Source organism: Dendropsophus ebraccatus, chromosome 3 (assembly GCF_027789765.1).
Source record: "Dendropsophus ebraccatus isolate aDenEbr1 chromosome 3, aDenEbr1.pat, whole genome shotgun sequence".
Lineage (NCBI taxonomy): Eukaryota > Metazoa > Chordata > Amphibia > Anura > Hylidae > Dendropsophus > Dendropsophus ebraccatus.
The window spans coordinates 102485902-102505350 of NC_091456.1; the positions used below are offsets into that span (position 1 = coordinate 102485902).

Genomic DNA, 19449 nt, shown 5'->3' on the forward strand with positions numbered 1-19449 from the left:
GAAGTGCATGAAATTTTCCATTGCGTTTCCACTTCCTGAGCAGTTTCTAGCAAAGAAAAAAGTGTTTTCCAAGATACTAGTCAAGTCCGTGTTATCAAAGTATGAAAACAAGGAGAGTATTTCTGTGATTGCTTTAGGAATATTTTATATGTTCATTTTAGTATTATGTTAAAAAAAAAATCCATGTTGAATCCAATGATTTAAATGTTCTTTACAAATCAGAACAGAAACTGAACATGTCACTGCTAGAAGATTAAATACAAGGTCACTTCCAATATAAAAAGAACCATTTCCTGTGATTTTTCACGACTTCAGTACTGTTTTTCATGCTTATTGGGCAGTGATATGCTGCAGTTTTCTTTGTTGTCTCTTTTGTGCCAGACATGCCAATATATTTACAACTTTGTTCATCAACATCCTTTTTTATTACTCCTTGAATCTCTGATTCTGAAGCTTCTTATAAAAAGGCTCTTCTGCTTCTTCACTTCCTTCCCTTTCTGCTACTTGAGGTTTTCTCCTTAGACTAGCTTCTCGGCTTGAAGCAATGCCAATAGTCTCAGCTACTAGGGGGGTTGGCACACCTCCGGCTACATTAACCGTTGGTCCACATCTTGGTTCTGAATCGGGTTCTAGGTCACTAATTGAGGAACCCGGGGAAACACCTGCACCCTTTGGTGTCCTGTAGCCACGATAGTCCTTACTCATATCATAGGTTCCTGTTTCTTGGGTCTCACCAGTCTTCTGGGCAGCTTTCCACTCCCATGGGCCATTGCCTGAAGAGAGATGAACTACTGGGTGGTGTGGTGCATGGGCATCAATTGTAACAATACTTGAGCTATCCCTCTCTGAGGGAGAGCGGTACTGTGATGAATCAGAGCTACTTGTTGTGGAAGATGAAGAGGTTTCAGAATGTTTAGGTGTGCTAGACACCAGTGATGCTCCCGGCTGTTGTTGTTGCTTGGACATTGCAATCACCTGCATAAGCCTTGGGGCATTTGTAGAAGCTCGAGGTGCTCCTCCTTTCTCTGCCATCATCATCCACTTAGCTCTAATGGCAGAACTTCCCTTGGGTGAACCAGTTTGGTTTTCTTCAGGTATATGAAGAAGAGGTGGAGCTGCAGGTCTTGGTTGGATAAGAACACGTGGCCCTGCTGTCCGAGCTTGTACTGTGGGATAAAGTGATGGTGGAGCTCTGTCAGAATCTGGATCATCAAGAACAATACCAGAAGTTTCAGATGCTGCCCGCCGATGAGCCTGTGCTAATGCCACTTCCTCCCCAAGTGTAAGACTACGGCCTTCTACGGGCTTTGGTTTCCATTCAGCTCCAGGGCCTCGCGGTGGACGTGATCCTTCAGCAGGCACATGTATAGTCATGTGGCGGCGAGAAGTGTCCTCCATAGATGGGGTGCTAACACGTGGTAAAGTGTTACTAAAAGTTACCATATTTTCTTTTCCCATTGGACTCCTCGGGGCTAATAAATCTACATCGACACTGGCGCGCTTAAGGCTCCCCAGAGAATTTTTCTCACGCTGAACCTTGCAAGAGTACAAGAAAATGAGAGAAGTTTAACATATGGACTAAATATACATCAAAATCAAATCATTTTTACTACAGCAACCTTGAGTGTGTATGCAGCTGAAAGTGTATCCAGCAGCAGGTTAGACAGATTGGAAGTGATCCTGTAGCCCCCATTGCACCAATCTGCCCATCCCCCTGCTCTTGTAGCACACCCCCTTATAAATATTCATAATGGCAATTATAATCCTTAGAGCGCTATTATGAATATTTATAATGAGGCATGCTGTAGGAACTGGTGAGAGGTTGGATCAGTGCAGTGAGGTCTACAGGACCACTCCAGTGCATGAAACAGCCTAATTTACACATTAAAGGAGAAGTTCGTCAAAAAATTGTATTACAGTATTGTATTACCCCCCCCAAAAGTTAAACAAATCCACAATATACACTTATTATAGAAATTGCTTATAAAGTGCTTTTTTGCCCTGCACTTACTACTGCATAAAGGCTTCACTTCCTGGATAAAATGGTGATGTCATGACCCGACTCCCAGAGCTGTGCGGGCTGTGGCTGCTGGAGAGGATGATGGCAGGGGGGTGCTCAGTGTCCCTCAGTGTCCCCCTGCCATCATCCTCTCCAGCAGCCACAGCCCGCACAGCTCTGGGAGTCGGGTTGTGACATCACCATTTTATCCAGGAAGTGAAGCCTTGATGCAGTAGGAAGTGCAGGGGAAAAAAAACACTTTATAAGCTTTTCCCGTAAGAAGTGTATATTGGTTATATAATTTTTGGGGGGCTGTACAATACTTTAATAAAAACTTTCGCCTGACTTCTTCTTTAAGTAAAAAAAAGATCTACTATTAGTTCTATTACATAAAGGTATAACCACACTTTCCATTCCTTGCCCTATTAGAATCTATCAGCAGATTAGATCCATCTAACCTGCTGCTAAATTCTCTTTAATGGGGTTTTCAATTCTAAGGCATTTATGGAATGTCCACAGATTATGCCAAAATCATCTGGTAAAATTCTACAGATAACTATCTGTACGAAATATGAAGGACTCTAATTCTTGTAGCACCATATTTGTTGGCCATATCCTGCCAAAGACATTATTTTGTGGTGGCTGCATAAGTGCAACATTGAAGTTTATGACAATTTTTGAAAGAACAGAACAAGATTGATCAGTAAGACGACTACGACTGAAGATGTTCAGAGACGGCTGTCACATTAGGTAAAATGGGGATCCAAAGACCCTTGTCCTTCAGATACATGGAAGTCCCAGACATTTATCTAAGAAACATTTATGGCATCTGGTGGAACTGTAATAAATGTCCTGCTTGAACGAAACTGAAATTACGGAGTGATCTTTTTGACAATTTGAAAAAAAGTGTAAATGTGATTTCAGAGCCCCCAGTGAAGTGTATGTCACTAACCTGGCGCTGAGAAGCTTGACTTCGAGGATGAGGATTGAGTTCATCAGTGCTTGAAGATTTATTTTGGTGGTACACAGACTCATGCCCTCGCTGAGTTAAAGCACGGAGAGGATCCTTACTGGCTGCTTTTGGAGATGTGTCATCCGAGGATGCCCGGAAATTACCTACAGCATGATAAGCCTGCAAGATACATTATACTGTTCATATCTATATTATGTCAAACAAAAATTACTAATCTTATATCCATAGTACTCCGTTTGTAGCTGCTAAACATGTAAATTTGACCCTTTGACCCCATTCACATTATGTTTTCTGTCTCTGCCACAGCTAATTATTACAACATATTCCAAAAGATAACGCTGGCATAGTCATAGGATTCTATAGATCAAACATAGTCTACTTGTGACTATGTTTAGTCTCAGTCCCTTGACTAAAATATATACTAGAATAAAGCAGATGAAAAGTAGGAAAAGTAGTTAAAAGTAGACTATGTATGGAATATGGCCATGCTGCGGGTAAAGTATATATTGGAATATCTTTTTGAAAGTATTAGTTACAGATCATTTTACCAGTACAACCATTAACGGAAAACCAGCAGGTAAGGAGTCCCTGAATGTGTGGGTCTGAGGAAGTTGTTTAAGTGGTTATGAAACCATTAAAGGACAACTCCGGCGAAATTTTTTTTTGGCTTATTTAACACACATTACAAAGTTATATAACTTTGTAATGTGGTTAAATACCCGGTCTGGCCCCCTTCCCCCACTTTCCGACCCCCGACCCCCCACCCCGGAAGTTAAAGAATATATACATTACCTATTACGGTCGTCACGGTCCTCTTCTCTGGTGTCGAGTGACGTCAGAGCTGGGGGGCGGTCCGGGTCTTCTTCCTCCTCGGCGTCTTCATTGAGAGTGAATGGGAGAGAAAAGGCTGCTGGTGCACATGCGCACCAGCAGCCTTTTCATTGGCTGGAGCGCATCACATGGCTTCCAGCTTGCTCAGCCCTGATTGGCTGAGCTTGCTGGAAGCCATGTGATGCGCTCCAGCCAATGAAAAGGCTGCCGATGCGCAAGCGCACTGGCAGCCTTTTCTCTCTCATGGACCCGGAAGCAAGAGACATCGCTGGACGGCGGAGGCAGGTGACGGTGAGGCGGACAGCGGGCGAATGGAGTGGCGATCGTCACCGGAGGGATGGTGAGTATGGTGTCTGTGTGTGTCTGTGTTTTTTTTTGGGGGGGGGGGGTCCCGCCGGAGTTGTCCTTTAAAGTCAGATAAATCTGGGTCCATTTACACAGAAAGATTATCTGACAGATTATCTGACAAAGATTTGAAGCCAAAACCAGGAATAGATTTGAAAGAGGAGAAATCTCAGGCTTTCCTCTATGACCTTTTCTCTGTTTATAGTCTGTTCCTGGCTTTGGCTTCAAATCTTTTGCAGATAATCTGTCAGATAATCTTTCTGTGTAAATGGACCCTTATGCTGGGTTTACACGGAGCGATAAATCGGCCAATCGAACGATGAACGATTTCTAAGTAACGATTTTTCTTTTATAACGATCAGAGTTTAGATGGAACGATATATCGTACAGTAAATTTGTTTTGCGATCGCTTAAGCCTATCTCGCACATAGGTTAAATCAGTGAACGACTGTTTACACGGAACGATTGGCCAATTTTTTGCGAACGAAGAACGGCAATTTAAGAACAAGTTAAAAGATCAAAATGAACGATTTTCTCGCTCGTCGTTTGATCGTTCGCTGCATTTACACGTACGATTTCCGTTCGAATTCGATCGTTATCGTGCAAATTCGCACGATAATCGTTCTGTGTAAACCCAGCATTAGAGTAGACAATCTTCAAATGAGCCAGATTTATCAACACTGCGCAGACTGAAATCTTATGCATATAAAGACTATTTGGATTTTTGCGTAACCCAAAATTTTTATGGGCTATGAGAAGGCAGCACAGGTAGGGGGCCTGGCCTCCTCCCATACCTGCCGGGCTGGGGATATGGCTAAAGTCTTTATAAACACCCCTACGTTCACACCAATGTTTGCTTAAGGGTGTCAATACATACTCGCAGCAGCCATCCCCTTAAACCCCTCTGCTGCCGCTCGGCTCCCACTCTCTGTATACATTACCTCTCTCCTTGCCGCACGGGGTCCCGGCGTCCTGGTCTCCCGCCAAGCCAATCAGTGTGTTGCCCAGTCGCAGCCACTGATTGGCTGGGCGGGAGACCAGGACGCTGGGACCCCGTGCGGCAAGGAGAGAGGTAATGTATGCACAGACAGCACTGGAGCTGAGCGGCAGCAGAGGGGGTTAAGGGGGCGGCTGCATTAAATATTGCACATTTTGGTGCACAATGTTGCACCATAGGCCATGCACTTTTATTAAGGCCATACCCCTTTTTAGGACCTTGTGGTAAAGCGTCTCTATGGTGTATAAAATGTGTTATAAATGTGGAGAAAAGTTCTTTCCACTTTTGGACAGATTTCTTGGCTTCTGTGTAATGTGAAACTGTTTTCAGCAATACAAGTAATGGTACAGAGCTATAGACTATGGCCAACAATTTGAGTTCATAAAATATACACACACTGCAATATACAGTATATTGGGCTATATTTTTCACTGGTTAACAGCATGTTATTATGTGTGTGCATGTTTTTATAGTATAGTATTCCTCAGATGAAAAAAACAGCAGCGGTTTGTAGATACAGGATGGAGCTGCAGATCCTCATAATGCAGTAGTGTAGTACAACAGGCTAAAGAAGCAGGGCTGCTGTGAGAGGTCTGTGTGGTCACATGGCAGCAATAGGGAAGGGGGTGTGTTCAGCATGGACCAATCAGGAAGTGAGAATCACAGAGCTGTGCAGGAAGACAGTGACAGAAACTTCTCTATACAGCAGTGTGAATGGCTGAGTGTAAGTGCAGGCACATAATAGCGGCAGTGTGTATAGCCAGTGGCGAATTAAATGTACCCTGGGCCCCGGGCTGTCCACCCAACCTGGGCCCCCCCCCCCCCAGCCACCCCAGCAGGCTGTGTGGGGTATATAAGTATACAGAGGTCTGAGGGGGATCAGTATATAGAAGTGACCCCAGAACATCACTAATAGGCGATAGGGGGGATGTTTTTATTCTATCCCCTATTAGTGATGTTCTGGGGTCACTTCCCTACACTGAGCCCCCACAGATCTATGTATTCTTATATGCCACAAAGAATCCAGTGTATAATGCACCTAGGACCAAACTACAACAGCTACATGCACTACAACGCCCAGCATGTACTGACAGTCTGCAGCCCTCATAATATGCTGGGAGTTGTAGTGCCTGCAGTTGTAGTTGGGTTCTAGTTTAAAAGTTTTCGCTAGTGTACTGTAGTGACCCCGGGGCTGTGTCAGTACACTACCGCAAACAAAACACTGACCCATTTAGACCCCACTGGTACACAGGCTCTGCACAGTATAGGGCTGGGTTCACACTATGTATATTTCAGGCAGTATTTGGTCCTCATGTCAGGTCCTCATAGCAACCAAAACGAGGAGTGGATGGAAAACACAGAAAGGATCTGTTGAAACAATGTTGTAATTGAGTGGATGGCCGTCATATAACAGTAAATAACGGCCATTATTTCAATATAACAGCCGTTGTTTTAAAATAACAGCAAATATATGCCATTAAATGACGGCCATCCACTCAATTACAACATTGTGTGAACAGAGCCTTTCTGTGTTTTCCATCCACTCCTGGTTTTGGTTGCTATGAGGACCACAATACTGACTGAAATATACTGTGTGTGAACCCAGCCTATAAGTGATTACAGTGCAGTTACTAATGACTCACAGGTGACGTCTTCTCCGATTGCCGTCGCTCACTTTTTCCTTTCTTCTCTATTTGGCGCAGCATCATGAAGACTTCTCCGACCCCAACTCAACTGCAGGCGGGGAGCTGGGGGTGACTGGGGAAGGGAGGCAGCTGGGGCGACAGGGGGAGAAGCTGGGGCAACAGAGGCCAGGGAGGGGGGGGGGGGAAGCTGGGAAGGCAGGGAAGCAGCAGGGGGTGAACATGATGGGGGTAGCAGCAGGGCGGCATGGAGAGCAGCTAAGGGGCAAGGGGTACAGCCGGGTGGCAGGGGGTATAGTCGGGCGGCAGGGAGCCAGGGTGAGCTTCCGGCAGAGAGAGCAGGCCGGAAGCTCACAGTGCTCACAGGATGTGACGTCATCACGCCGCCAAGAGAGAAGTACGGGCACCGCAAAGATGGCAAGGAGAGAGGGGGCGGTGCCGCGGCGGACTCCGACAACAGCGTGCCAAAGCAGAACATCACTCGGGGGCCCATTGGGCCCCGAAAGTGATGTGCTGCTGGCGCTGCTATGTAAGATCTTAATGTGGGCGGCGCGGGCCCCCCCGGAGCCTTGGGCCCCGGGCGGCCGCCCAAACCGCCCACATTATAATCCGCCACTGTGTATAGCTGAGTGTAAGTGCAGGTGCATTATAGCAGCAGTGTGTAAAGCTGAGTGTGAGTGCAGGCACATTATAGCAGCAGTGTGTATAGCTGAGTGTAAGTGCAGGCACATTATACCAGGAATAGAGAGGATGGGAAACACAAGGGCTGACAGAGACTGCAGGAAGTATGAAGGAATGAGCAGGGCATATGGGGGCACATACATGCAGCGCTCTCTGTCCAGGGAGAGAGGGGTTACAGCTATGAAGAGATTACCTCCACAGTCCTGTCCCCTGATGTAAGCTCCAGCCTGAAGTGGATTTGCTATGATTTGGAAGGTAAGGGAGACTGCCTTGGAAAGAGAACAGTGCTGTAGACCTGCTATGCAGACCATACCCCTCCTAACCAGTACTGGGAGCTCTTAAAGCAAAGCAATGCTCTTAAACCAAGTTACAATCCAAGTTACTCTTAAACCAAGGTACCACTGTATTAGATATCTAAACAATGAAATAAAAAAATAATAGGTATGTAATAGCACTCACCAAATAGGCAGCTATTCCTGCTCCAATAAGAAACCCGGCATAAACATCTACTGGATGACTGCGATATTGGGTGATTTGCGTTAAGCCACATATTCCGGCAGCAATGGAAAAGGAGAAAACCAGCAGCGGCTTCAGAAGTTTTGTACTGTCTGTTATAATGGAGTTAAAGTACATCTGGAAGAATAATGTGAAGGAGTATGTCATTTATCTCATTACATAAGAGGAAATAACCAGGGCTGGACCTGTGCAAACCTGTGTTACACAGATTCTATGAAAATAAATAGACGAATACTTACAGACACATAGACAGCTGCAAATGCTGACAGTGTGGCATGCTGGGAAGGAAATGTCTTCCTAAAAACATAAATATTTTTATTTTAGCATATTCATATGCAACACACACATACACACACACACTTGGATTCTAATGTTTCAAAAATTACTGTCAATATTACGTAATGCATTATGTTAGGCAAAGATGCTCTTTCAGAGACACCCCATTTAGACTTGGGGACAGAAAACTTATCTAATTCCCTTTACACATTTAGGCCAATGCTGCAAATGTGGCATACTAAGGCTATGTTCCCTATGTAAAAATAAGGGCAAACAGCTGTTGGTGCAAAAAAACAAGCATAATGATCACGATCATTAATAATGGACGTTATTTTGCAATCATGGTCATTATTTGCTTTTATTTTTACATTGTGGGAACATAGCCTGAAAATGTTATAATATTCAGAAGTAAAAATGTACACTCAAGGCTAAAGAAAAAAAAAATTGAGTGTGGAAAAATTTATTTTATTTACACATAGAAAAAGATAAGCCCAGATTTATCATCTGAGACAAAAATCAGACACATTTAGGCTACGTTTCAATAACATCTTTTTTTGCCCGTCTTACAACCATATAATGCAAATTACGCCTGGGCGCCAGGTGACAAGAATGATGAATATCCTCCTATGTCTTTTCACTTTAGAGTTGAGTGCAGTTTTGCTGAGGTATTGTGAAAAAGAAGGAGGGTTGTTCTTTTTTTATAAAAGGAAAAGACTAGATATTTGTAAGATAATAATTGTGTAGAGATCCACCTAAATGATTTCTATGACAGAATATTTTTCAGAATGAAGAATCATCTAGTTGTAGTAGATATTCTGCAATATATGCCCTTTCAGCAGTGGCCCAATAATAATTCAGTAGACAGTGTCGTCAATGTAGATAACTACATGTGTACTTAGCATGCACTCTGTGTTATACAGTAGTTTAATAGCTGTCCTTCTTCTAACAACTCCATATCTCTATTATCAGTCTATCAAGGAAGTATGGGGGGTACAGCACATAGGTTAACAAAAGAAGGATAACCCATTTTGGTAAGCTTTTATTGTCAACATTCTAAGTACATCTGTTTCAAAGTAAGTTTTATTGGAAGCTTTGGTGTTTCAGATGTCTTTTGTCTTGCAAGTATCTACAACCGGGTAAAAAGGCTGTACCAAGTCCAGAGGATAACACACGGTCTATGGGACATAGGCCTGGCTCTATGTCCTGGCTCTTAGCATGTCCATTCTGCCTCAACTGATATCCTGCTGGGAGTTTGGTGCCTGCAATAAATCTGCTGAGCAGCATGCCAGTCAATGCAGAATGGACGTTATGTTAGAATGAAGTTTCCACTCTCTCTATGACATATAATAGGATTATTAAAACTATATTCAATGTCCTTACTTTATCACACCCTAGCATTATCCATATTTAGTGTCATAATTTGGTACTTTCAAATAGTTGCAATACAATAGCACTCCACTATAGCGACCATGAGGTAAGCAAAAATAATATTAGAAAAATAAGGATGCAATAGTTACCCATCCCAGTGTCCTAATGGGACAACATTTCATCAGTAACAGCATCCCACAAGCGGAGGTATATGGAAAAAAGAAAACATGGCACACATAGCTATGTCTGTGGGATGCTGTTACTCAAATTTTGGACTAATAATTTGTTACTTGTGAACATGTAAAATATAGGATACTGGTATTATGTAATAAAAGAACAAAATATTGTGTTATATAAGCTTAATCTCTCAGGTCAGAGTTTGGAAAATTACTGATGAATAAAAAGATTGTATAATTGGACCATCATATTAAAACAAAATATGTCCTAGTTTTGTCTGACAGTGTGAACTTTGATTCTCTGTTGCTAGGATGCAGGCATGGTTGCTTGGTTACTGTTGACAGATTTCTACCTGCTAAACACTTGGTGGATGGTGAAAAATATGTAATATATAATTTTGGATAAAAAGAATAACAATAATTTTGTATGAACTTATAAACATCTGCTTGTACAATTGCATATAACTTACCTGGCAGATAAAATGGCCTGCTGGTCGTTGCCTGTGCAGATGTCTTGGGTGATATAAGGATTTGTAGCACAAGAAGTACCGAGACGGGTATAGTTAGGTTTACACACAGTGAGGAAGAAAGGAGCATGGTATCCCGTTGCAAGCTGAATGACATCAGTGACCAGTGCAGTGGCACAGAGACCAAAAACATGGACACCTATGTAGGAGCACAAACCTCTGATCATCCTATGGTAGCACACATTGGTTAGTTATTTCCTTTTACTTTATATCTGTTTTATTAAGTTCCCATTTCTAACTGGACAGAAGAGACAAGTTAAACAACAATGACTTCATAATAGTACAATTTATCTTCTATCTATATTTGGTTCATTACACAATGGACAGGTATATTGTTTTTCTTCATATAGCCCTTTATACCATGTCTGTCCCTAAAGGTTCTTTTAGATGGGCTGAGCAGGCCCCAATAACAAGCATTGATCTTGGTGCTTAAACAAGGCAGGCAATTTTATTGGTTGCACAAAAGATGTGATCAGCTGATTGTTTAAGCTTTTACACCAGGGGTGGGGAACCTCCAGCCTGTGGGCCGCATCTGGCCCCTGAGACCCCCTAATGCGCCCTGCGGCTCCCCTGTGATATGCGCTGCTCCAGTGGGGCAGGAGCCGGCATACACAGCATCCTCCTGTCTCTGTGACAGCTGCCAGACACAGGAGGATGCTGTGAGTGCCGGTCCCTTCCCTACCTCTTTCCTTCTCCTACACCGGCACTGGCACAGACTAGAGGGGAGAGAAGAAGACCTGGGCAGCTTGAGAGCTGAGAAAAGGTGAGTGGGATGTTTATTTTTTTATTTGGGACAGGCACTGGGGGTTAACTAGGTTACCAGGGACATGACTGGGGGGGGGGGGTTAACTAGGCTACCAGGGACATGACTGGGGGGGTTAACTAGGCTACCAGGGACATGACTGGGGGGGTTAACTAGGCTACCAGGAACATGACTGTGGGGGTTAACTAAGCTACCAGGGACATGAATGTGGGGGTAACTAGGCTACCAGGGAAATGACTAGGGGGGGGGGTTAAATAGGCTATAAGGAACATGACTGGGGGGGGGGGTTAACTAGGCTACCAGGGACATTACTGGGGGGTTAACTAGGCTACCTGGGACATGACTAGGGGGGGGTTAACTAGGCTACCAGGGACATGACTGGGGGTTAACTAGGCCTACCAGAGGCATCACTGGGGATTAACTAGACTACAAGGGGCATGACTTGGAAGTTAACTAGGCTACCAGGGACATCAGTAAGCCGGGGCGGATTAACTTTACCATAGGCCCCGGGCTGTTCACCAAGCCTGGGGCCCCCCACCCCACTGTAACTATGGCAGCACTAGCGTGGTGATCATAGTACAGGATAAATAATGTAATGATTCCCTGATTTGTGGTAAAAAAGCAGCAATTTTTTGCAAATCATAGCAGAACTGTAGCCAGGAGACAGTACACCACTGAAAGTATAAGTCTTTTTGGGTGACCATGGGCCCCCCAGGAGCTCAGGGCCCCGGGCTACTGCCTGAATGGACTTATTCTAATCCACTACTGTCAGTAAGGGGTTAACTACAGCTACCAGGGGCATCACTAAGGATTCACATCAGGTACAAGTGACATCACAGAGGGTTAACTACAATAGCAGGGGCACTAGGGGAACAATACTTTGCCTTGCCCCGGGTGCTGCAAACCCACACTACTAACTGCCGCGCACAGTATTTTATTAATGCCCGACTGGCCCTCGACATGGAAAAGGTTCCCCACCCCTGTTCTACACAGACCAATTATTACAACCAAGCATTTTTATGAAAGTCATTTGACCAATAATGGTCCTGTGTAATGGGGCCTTTAGATTATTTTCTGGATGTACACAGTCTCTGTCCTTGTCCTGTATATGGCCATTGCTGCTGTATACAGAAGGCATATTTGGTCAGCTAATAAGGAAGTAACAGCATCCCAAGGTGCTAAATATGTTCCATGATGTGGCTTGTGACATCACTGTATGTCACCACTTTGTGGCCAGTGGGCTGCAGTTCTATGCCTGTATCGCTACATGTCACTGTTCACATGGCCAGCTAAGAGCATGTAGTTCTAGCAACATAACCCAGCTTTACTATTCCAGCTATTCCAATGGGTTGCAGCACTCTGGGGGGCAGCAGAATCTTTCATTATTTTGTCTATTATTTTGTACAGTCTTGGTATTTAGTTCCTCCTCCCCAGCAAGTCCATGCACAGTATGTGTAGTGCATACCAGCAGCCTCTTCCTGATAAACAGGAGCAGGATATAAGCACTTTCTGCAGGGATCCGGAGGCTTCCCCTTTTTGTGGTGATGTCAAAACTTCTAGTCATGGTCTACAGGAGTGTATTACCTAGATTTTTTTGACTAATCAGAACCAGCGACTGAAAAATGTTCTTTTTTAGTTTTTATTTTCTGATTGTAAGTTTGTTCATTTATTTTTTTGTATTATGGGGGCTGCCATATTGTCTAAGTTATTTTAACAACATTTGAAGATATGCTTTACAGCAAGCCCTATGGATCATAGGCATAACAGACAGGACCTTTCAGTGGGAAAGGCTTCTGGGCAGGCTCAGTGACCTTTTATAGAGGTCAATAGCAAGAGCTATTGTGCGCACCTCTGGTGTCTACATACTGGTGTCACCTGTCACTATATTCTTATCTGTGTTGAGGAGAGGGTACTGGTGGTAAATGTTCTGTACAGAAAAGGAAGTGTTATCTTACTTTTAAGCCTAGAATGCTACAATATTTCAGGATTCCTTTAACCCCTTAAGGATAGAGCCCAAAATAGCCTTAAGGACTGGGATAATTTTTATTTTAGCGTTTTCGTTTTTTCCTCCTCGTCTTCTAAGAGCTATAACTCTTTTATTTTTACAGCTACTGGGCCATGTAAGGGCTTCTTTTTTTCTGGAAGAGGTGTACTTTGTAAAGGCACCTTTTGATCTACCATACCATGTATGACGGAACCCTCAAAATATCATTTACGCAGGGAAATTGGGGGGAAAATTGGGGGGGTTCATTTACAGGGCCTTTACAAGGCTCCGTTAATCATGCAGATGAGCAGCATGAACAATTGCAGGATCATTTGTACAGCCATTTAAATGCATCACTTTTGGCTGAACATCCCCTGTTTAGACAGGGAGATGTGTGGTCAATAATGATATCTCATATGACAGCAAAAAAGATTCAATCAGCCAATGAACAAGATTGTTTTCTCATCCGCTGACTGCTGGCCCTTTTACACAGGTTGATTATTGGGCAAATGTGCATTCCTAGGACTATTTACTACCAATAATCGGTCTGTGTAAAAGGGCAGTCAGGTTCCATTTACACAGAAAGATTATCTGACAGATTATCTGCCAAAGATTTGAAGCCAAAGCAAGAGACAGACTATAAACAGAGATCAGGTCATAAATGAAAGCCTGAGATTTTTCCTCTTTTCAAATTCATTCCTGGCTTTGGCTTCAAATCTTTGGCAGATAATCTGTCAGATAATCTTTCTGTGTAAATGGATCCAATAAACGACGATTTATGAACCTGTTAAAAGATCAAAATGAACGATTTGTCGCTCGTCGCTTGAACGTTCGCTTTGTTTACACACAACAATTATCGCTCAAATCCGATCATTATCGCGAAAATTCGCCCGATAATCGCTCCATGTAAACCCAGGATTAGTCTCAGCTGTAATGGAGAAGAGGGAATTTGTACACTGCTATTTTTCCATCTTGTCCCAGGATTAAATCCTGAATCTGTCTCAGTAAAATTTCTATTGATGCATAAAATGCACCAGTTTATTGTGTAATTAGAGAATGACTTGTCTCTTCTTCCAGGTGAGTACATTCATTTTATACACACACACACACACACGTTTATATGTGTGTTTTTGTGTGCGTGCATATTTGTATATGCGTCACTGAGCTCTGCTTACCCACAAAGCGCACTGTTCTTCGTAAGAAGGAGTTGAAATTGCAACCGCCTGCATTAATGCTTCCTTCAGAGCTTCCATGACCCTTCAGTTTGGATTGTATACAATATAGAACTCCTTCTCCAACCATAATCTGGTGTAGAGCATACAAACACATGTCACCACTAATATAATTTGTTAAAACATTTGCAATTATTTACCAAATCTATTTACTCACAGAGGCTGCAGGAGCAGCAAACGCAAGGCTTAGCAACATGAGAAGAGGAATAAGTTCTTCATTGGTTTCAACATAAGGCATGGAAAGTGCCCGGTCATGACACTGGAATCCCCCTTGAGCTGGCCGGAATATGTCTGTTAGCTCCAGAAAATACAAAGAAACGATGGAGGAGGCAACAATTGGAAGCTAAAGGAAAGGGAAAAGGTGTAAAATAAGAGTAGTTGGGTTTTATTGTATTGGATTACATAATGTTTTATATTCTTCATATATGTGGAGCGCATCTGTATTTAACATGAGGACATCAGGCCAGGCATGAGATATAGGAGAAAAAGTTGCATTTTATTAACATGGTGCATTTTCTTTTAAACATCTAGTTCTAAATCCTGTCTGACCACATTTTATGGATGAGCTCAGGGTACAATATGGCAAAGATCCAGTTCATTTACTTAGATTGCTAATTGTGAAATACTGTCAAGATGCGGTTATTTTACTGCAGATGTGAATAACGCTTTTACATTGATCACAGTCTGACATAGGAGACTGCTATGCTGGTAGGAGAAAACGATTCCTATTACACACAGTGCTAAGAGTAAATAGTATGGCTATGTTCACACAACGTTTTTTCAGTTCCGTTTATTATAACGTCCATCATTTTGAGGCTAAAATAACAGACGTCATTTAGCAGCTTGGCCTCCCCTTAGTGCAATGACTGGTGTTTGTATATTATTCTAGTTTACTAATTGGACTTTGGGTGCGGCTTAATTGAAAAGTCCATTGAATTTAATAGTAAAAACTGAGAAAGAATAGTGACAAAAGAAAAACTGTGTGTGAACAAGTAATAAAAAACGTCCGCTGTTTGCAAAAGACGTCCGAAAATAATGATCATGTTCATTATTTTGACGTCTGCAGTAAAAACATCCGTTATTCAATACATTGTGTGCATTGGACGTCCGTCTTCCCATTGACTTGACCCATTGCCATTGCAGTCAGTTAAATTGTGGCAAAAACGGCTGTTTTTTTAAATAGCAAAATTGGCTGCCTTTTCTCTATTTCTGACATTGTGTGAACATAGCCTATATTGAAATGTGGCCCATTTGGGGCAGATATTTCAGTGCAATTTGCTTATGAACCCCCCCCCCCCCCCCACATATACGGAAGCAATTACTCCATTCAGATGCATAAAACTAAGTTGCAAAAACTGTAGCAACAAATTGGCCACATTTAAAGACACAGTAATAGGGCCATTTAATTTTGCTATCCATGATTATTCCATACAGTACTAGCCATCTCTATGCAGCAATTATTATTCGACCTGTGTGTCAAATGGCTTGTGCACACATTAGAATCTGGTCAGGTACACTGATGTGTGTATTCCATATTTTCTATCCAACAGTGGGCTTCTAACAAGAAAAAACAGTGTGATTGATCGCTTGCTTGAATGTACTCACCTCCACAAAATAGAAGCAAGGCAACAAAGTCATACTGTCCTTGGGAGGGCGAACTTTGCTTTTCTCCTTAGGGGATATCATGGCACCCAGTGGGGTGACTGGTAAGATGGAAGGGCCCTTAGGACACCTGTGGGTATGAAATGCAAATATTATTATTTAATTCAATGCCTTCATTTGTTCACCCTACTTTACACCCTCCTCCTCCAGCTGAAGCCTTGCACACGTCGCCTGGCCAACGCCTTGAAGATCGAGCACCCTCCTTAAACTCATTTGTTGCTGCTGCATCTACCAACTGGTGAGCTGTATCTTCCCCATTTTTTTTAATAGTTTGTTCCTGGCTTTGGCTTCAATAACCTGTTAGATATCTGTGTGTATAATAGGGCCCTAAGGCTGAAAGAAGACTGGCCAAAAGAATGACGGAAATTCAATCAGTAAAAGCCTCTCCAAAATTATGGCCGTTATTTTATAACCGTCATTTTGACAGTGTTTGAACATGACCTTTTACTCCACCTGGTAAAAACCTGGGCATAACTACAAATCTCTACAGTGACAATTCCCACATGTGAAATTATTTCCTGGTATTCTGTGGCAGAGTGGGGTACCTTAAGCCCCACTGAGGAAATGATTGTGGGCCCAACCTCTATACATACAAAACATGTGCCTGTCCACATTCTATTGCTCCTTGTACTCCAAGGCCAATGGCCAGTCAGTCATTCTGGTGCTAAAAAATTGCTTCACATTACTTCACATTACAGTCACATTACTCATAGAAACTGCTGACTAGTTTAGATTCTGGATGTTCTTAGATGCGTTCTGCTTGTGCACAGAAGAATACATGAATATACATGAACCTTTATTACACTATGAGATGTGAACAGGTTATCTAAAAATATTCTTATAGACAAAGAGGGGGGATTTGACAAGGCTTGGCGGGGGTGTGGCCCCCTCCCTTGCCTGATTTATCATATTTTACGCCTGCTAGTAGATTCACCAGTTTACTGAGAGGTACGCCTCTTAATAAATCCAGTGTGGGGCAGGGGTTTAGCTGAGACTGGCATACAGATATGCTGGTCTAGAAAACCCCCCTCCACAGTGTTAACACTTTGGGGGGATTAATCAAAAGTGTGCCAGTGTACAATCTGCTGATCTGATAGGCGCGCACAGGGAGCGCAGTGTGAATCCAGCCTAATGCTGGGTTTACACAAAACGATTATTGGCCCGATCGTACGATTAACGATGTCAGAGTAACGATTTTTTATTCATAACGATCAGCGTTTAGACGGTACGATATATCATACGGAAAAATCGTTTTGCGATCGCGCGCCTGCAGCCCGGCCCCCCCCCCCCGTCCGCAGCTCGGCCCCCCGCTCATCCGCAGCCCGGCCCCACGGTCAACCACAGCCACCTGCGCTGCCCCGATCGCCACCCCTGCCGCCGCTCCGATCGCCCCGCCGCCGCTTTGATCGCCCCCCGCCGCCGCCACCACCGCTCCGATCGCCCCCCCCCCCCACCTGCTGCCGCTCCGATCGCCCGCGCCACGAACATACGTTACCTGCTCCGTGTAGCAAGTCGAAATCCCTGGCTCCCCTCTTCAATGCATTGATTGGCTGAAGAGGAGCCGTTTGAAATTCCCAGCTCCCCTCTTCAGCCAATCAATGCACGGCAGCACTGATTGGCTGAAGAGGGGAGTCGGGAATTTCAAACGGCTCCTCTTCAGCCAATCAGTGCTGCCGTGCATTGATTGGCTGAAGAGGGGAGCCTGGAATTTCAAACGGCTCCTCTTCAGCCAATCAGTGCTGCCGTGCATTGATTGGCTGAAGAGGGGAGCCGGGAATTTCAAACGGCTCCTCTTCAGCCAATCAGTGCTGTCAATCAGATTTCGAAGACCTGCTACGCGGAGCAGGTAACGTATGCTTGTGGCCGGGGCGGCGGGGGCGATCGGAGTGGCGGCGGGGGTGGTGATTGGAGCGGTTGGGGGGTGGCGATCGGGGCGGCGGGGGTGGCGATCGGAGCGACGGGGGGGCGATCGAGCCAGTGCAGGGGCTGCGGATGAGCGGGGGGCCGGGCGGCCGATTAGCGGGGGGCCGGGCTGCGGGCGGCCGGACTTTCGCGCGACGACTGTTTACACGGAACGATCGGCGAATTTTTTGCGAACAACGATTTAAGAACAAGATAAAAGATCAAAATGAACAATTTCTCGCTCGTCGTTCGATCGTTCGCTGCGTTTACACGTACGATTACGAATTCAATTGTTATCGTGCAAATTCGAACGATAATCGTTCCGTGTAAACCCAGCATTAGGCCCTAATCACATGTCAGCAAAATCTGCCCACAATTACTGACAAAGTTAGATCCTTTGTTTTTTATGTGCCTATTCACATGTCCGCAAAAGGTCATGTCCTAGTACGGAGTGTAATGCGGCATGGACACACCAATAGAAGACTACGGTAATCTAATTTCTTGCAAATGTAACAAACATTACCTCAGTAACATTTGCAAATAAAGTGGATCTGCAAAAATATACTGACATATGAACGAAGCCTAAGATTCTCCAGATTTACTGCGAGGCTTGTGCCTGTCAGTATATCAAAAATGTGGCATTGGGGAGGGGCTTTATGTGTTTAGACTGGAGCACTTGTATGCCAGTCTTAAAAAATTACCCCCTTTATGTTACACATAATATAGTCATTAGGGACAGCAGATTCTCATATACTTAAACAAGACCACAGCAATTTGCTCTGTTTTAAATAGATTCTGGGCATAAGTGCCAAGGCGGCTTTTTTTTCACATGGAAATAAGGCACAAGAGCCCATCTTAGGGTCCATTTACACAGATTGATTATCTGACAGATTATCTGCCAAAGATTTGAAGCCAAAGCCAGTAATGGACTATAAACAGAGATCAGGTCAAAAAGGAAAGCCTGAGATTTCTCCTTTTTTCAAATCCATTCCTGGCTTTGGCTTCAAATCTTTGGCAGATAATCTGTCAGATAATCTTTCTGTGTAAATGGACCCATAGCATTTCCCCTCTGCTCTCCAAAGGCGTCTAATGGTCCTTTATTGTTAGTTTTTGCACGATAACGATCGAATTTGAACGATAATCGTACGTGTAAACGCAGCGAATGATCAAACGACGAGCGAGAAATCGTTCATCTTGATCTTTCAACATGTTCTCAAATTATCGTTGGTCGTTCGCATAAAATTCACAGATCGTTCCGTGTAAACAGTCTTTCAACGATTTCACCTATGTGTGAGATAGGCTTAAACGAGCGCATAACAATTTTTCTGTACGATGTATCGTTCCGTCTAAACGCTGATCGTTATTAAAAAAACATTGTTCATTCAAAATCGTTAATCGTGCGATCAGGCGAATTATCGCTCCGTGTAAGGGCCCATTTACACAGAAAGATTATCTGACAGATTATCTGCCAAAGATTTTAAGCCAAAACCAGGAATGGATTTGAAAAGAAGAGAATTCTCAGGCTTTCCTTTATGACCTGATCTCTGTTTATAGTCTGTTCCTGGCTTTGGCTT

The 19449-nt window shown here is 43.7% G+C and overlaps 1 protein-coding gene across 1 annotated transcript in view; it reads right to left on the bottom strand.

The window, feature by feature from the left end:
* Positions 1 to 273: 273 nt before the first annotated feature.
* PLPPR3 (phospholipid phosphatase related 3) overlaps positions 274 to 19449 on the bottom strand; it is a 54196-nt gene continuing 35020 nt past the window's right edge. Inside the window, exons 3-10 of the mRNA XM_069964461.1 lie at positions 15917 to 16043; positions 14469 to 14654; positions 14255 to 14384; positions 10276 to 10471; positions 8225 to 8282; positions 7929 to 8102; positions 2952 to 3131; positions 274 to 1536 (exon numbers count right to left, since the gene is read on the bottom strand). Of these exons, the coding sequence (XP_069820562.1) occupies positions 427 to 1536; positions 2952 to 3131; positions 7929 to 8102; positions 8225 to 8282; positions 10276 to 10471; positions 14255 to 14384; positions 14469 to 14654; positions 15917 to 15997 (2115 nt within the window). The 5' untranslated portion in view covers positions 15998 to 16043 and the 3' untranslated portion in view covers positions 274 to 426. The remainder of the gene's footprint in view (positions 1537 to 2951; positions 3132 to 7928; positions 8103 to 8224; positions 8283 to 10275; positions 10472 to 14254; positions 14385 to 14468; positions 14655 to 15916; positions 16044 to 19449) is intronic.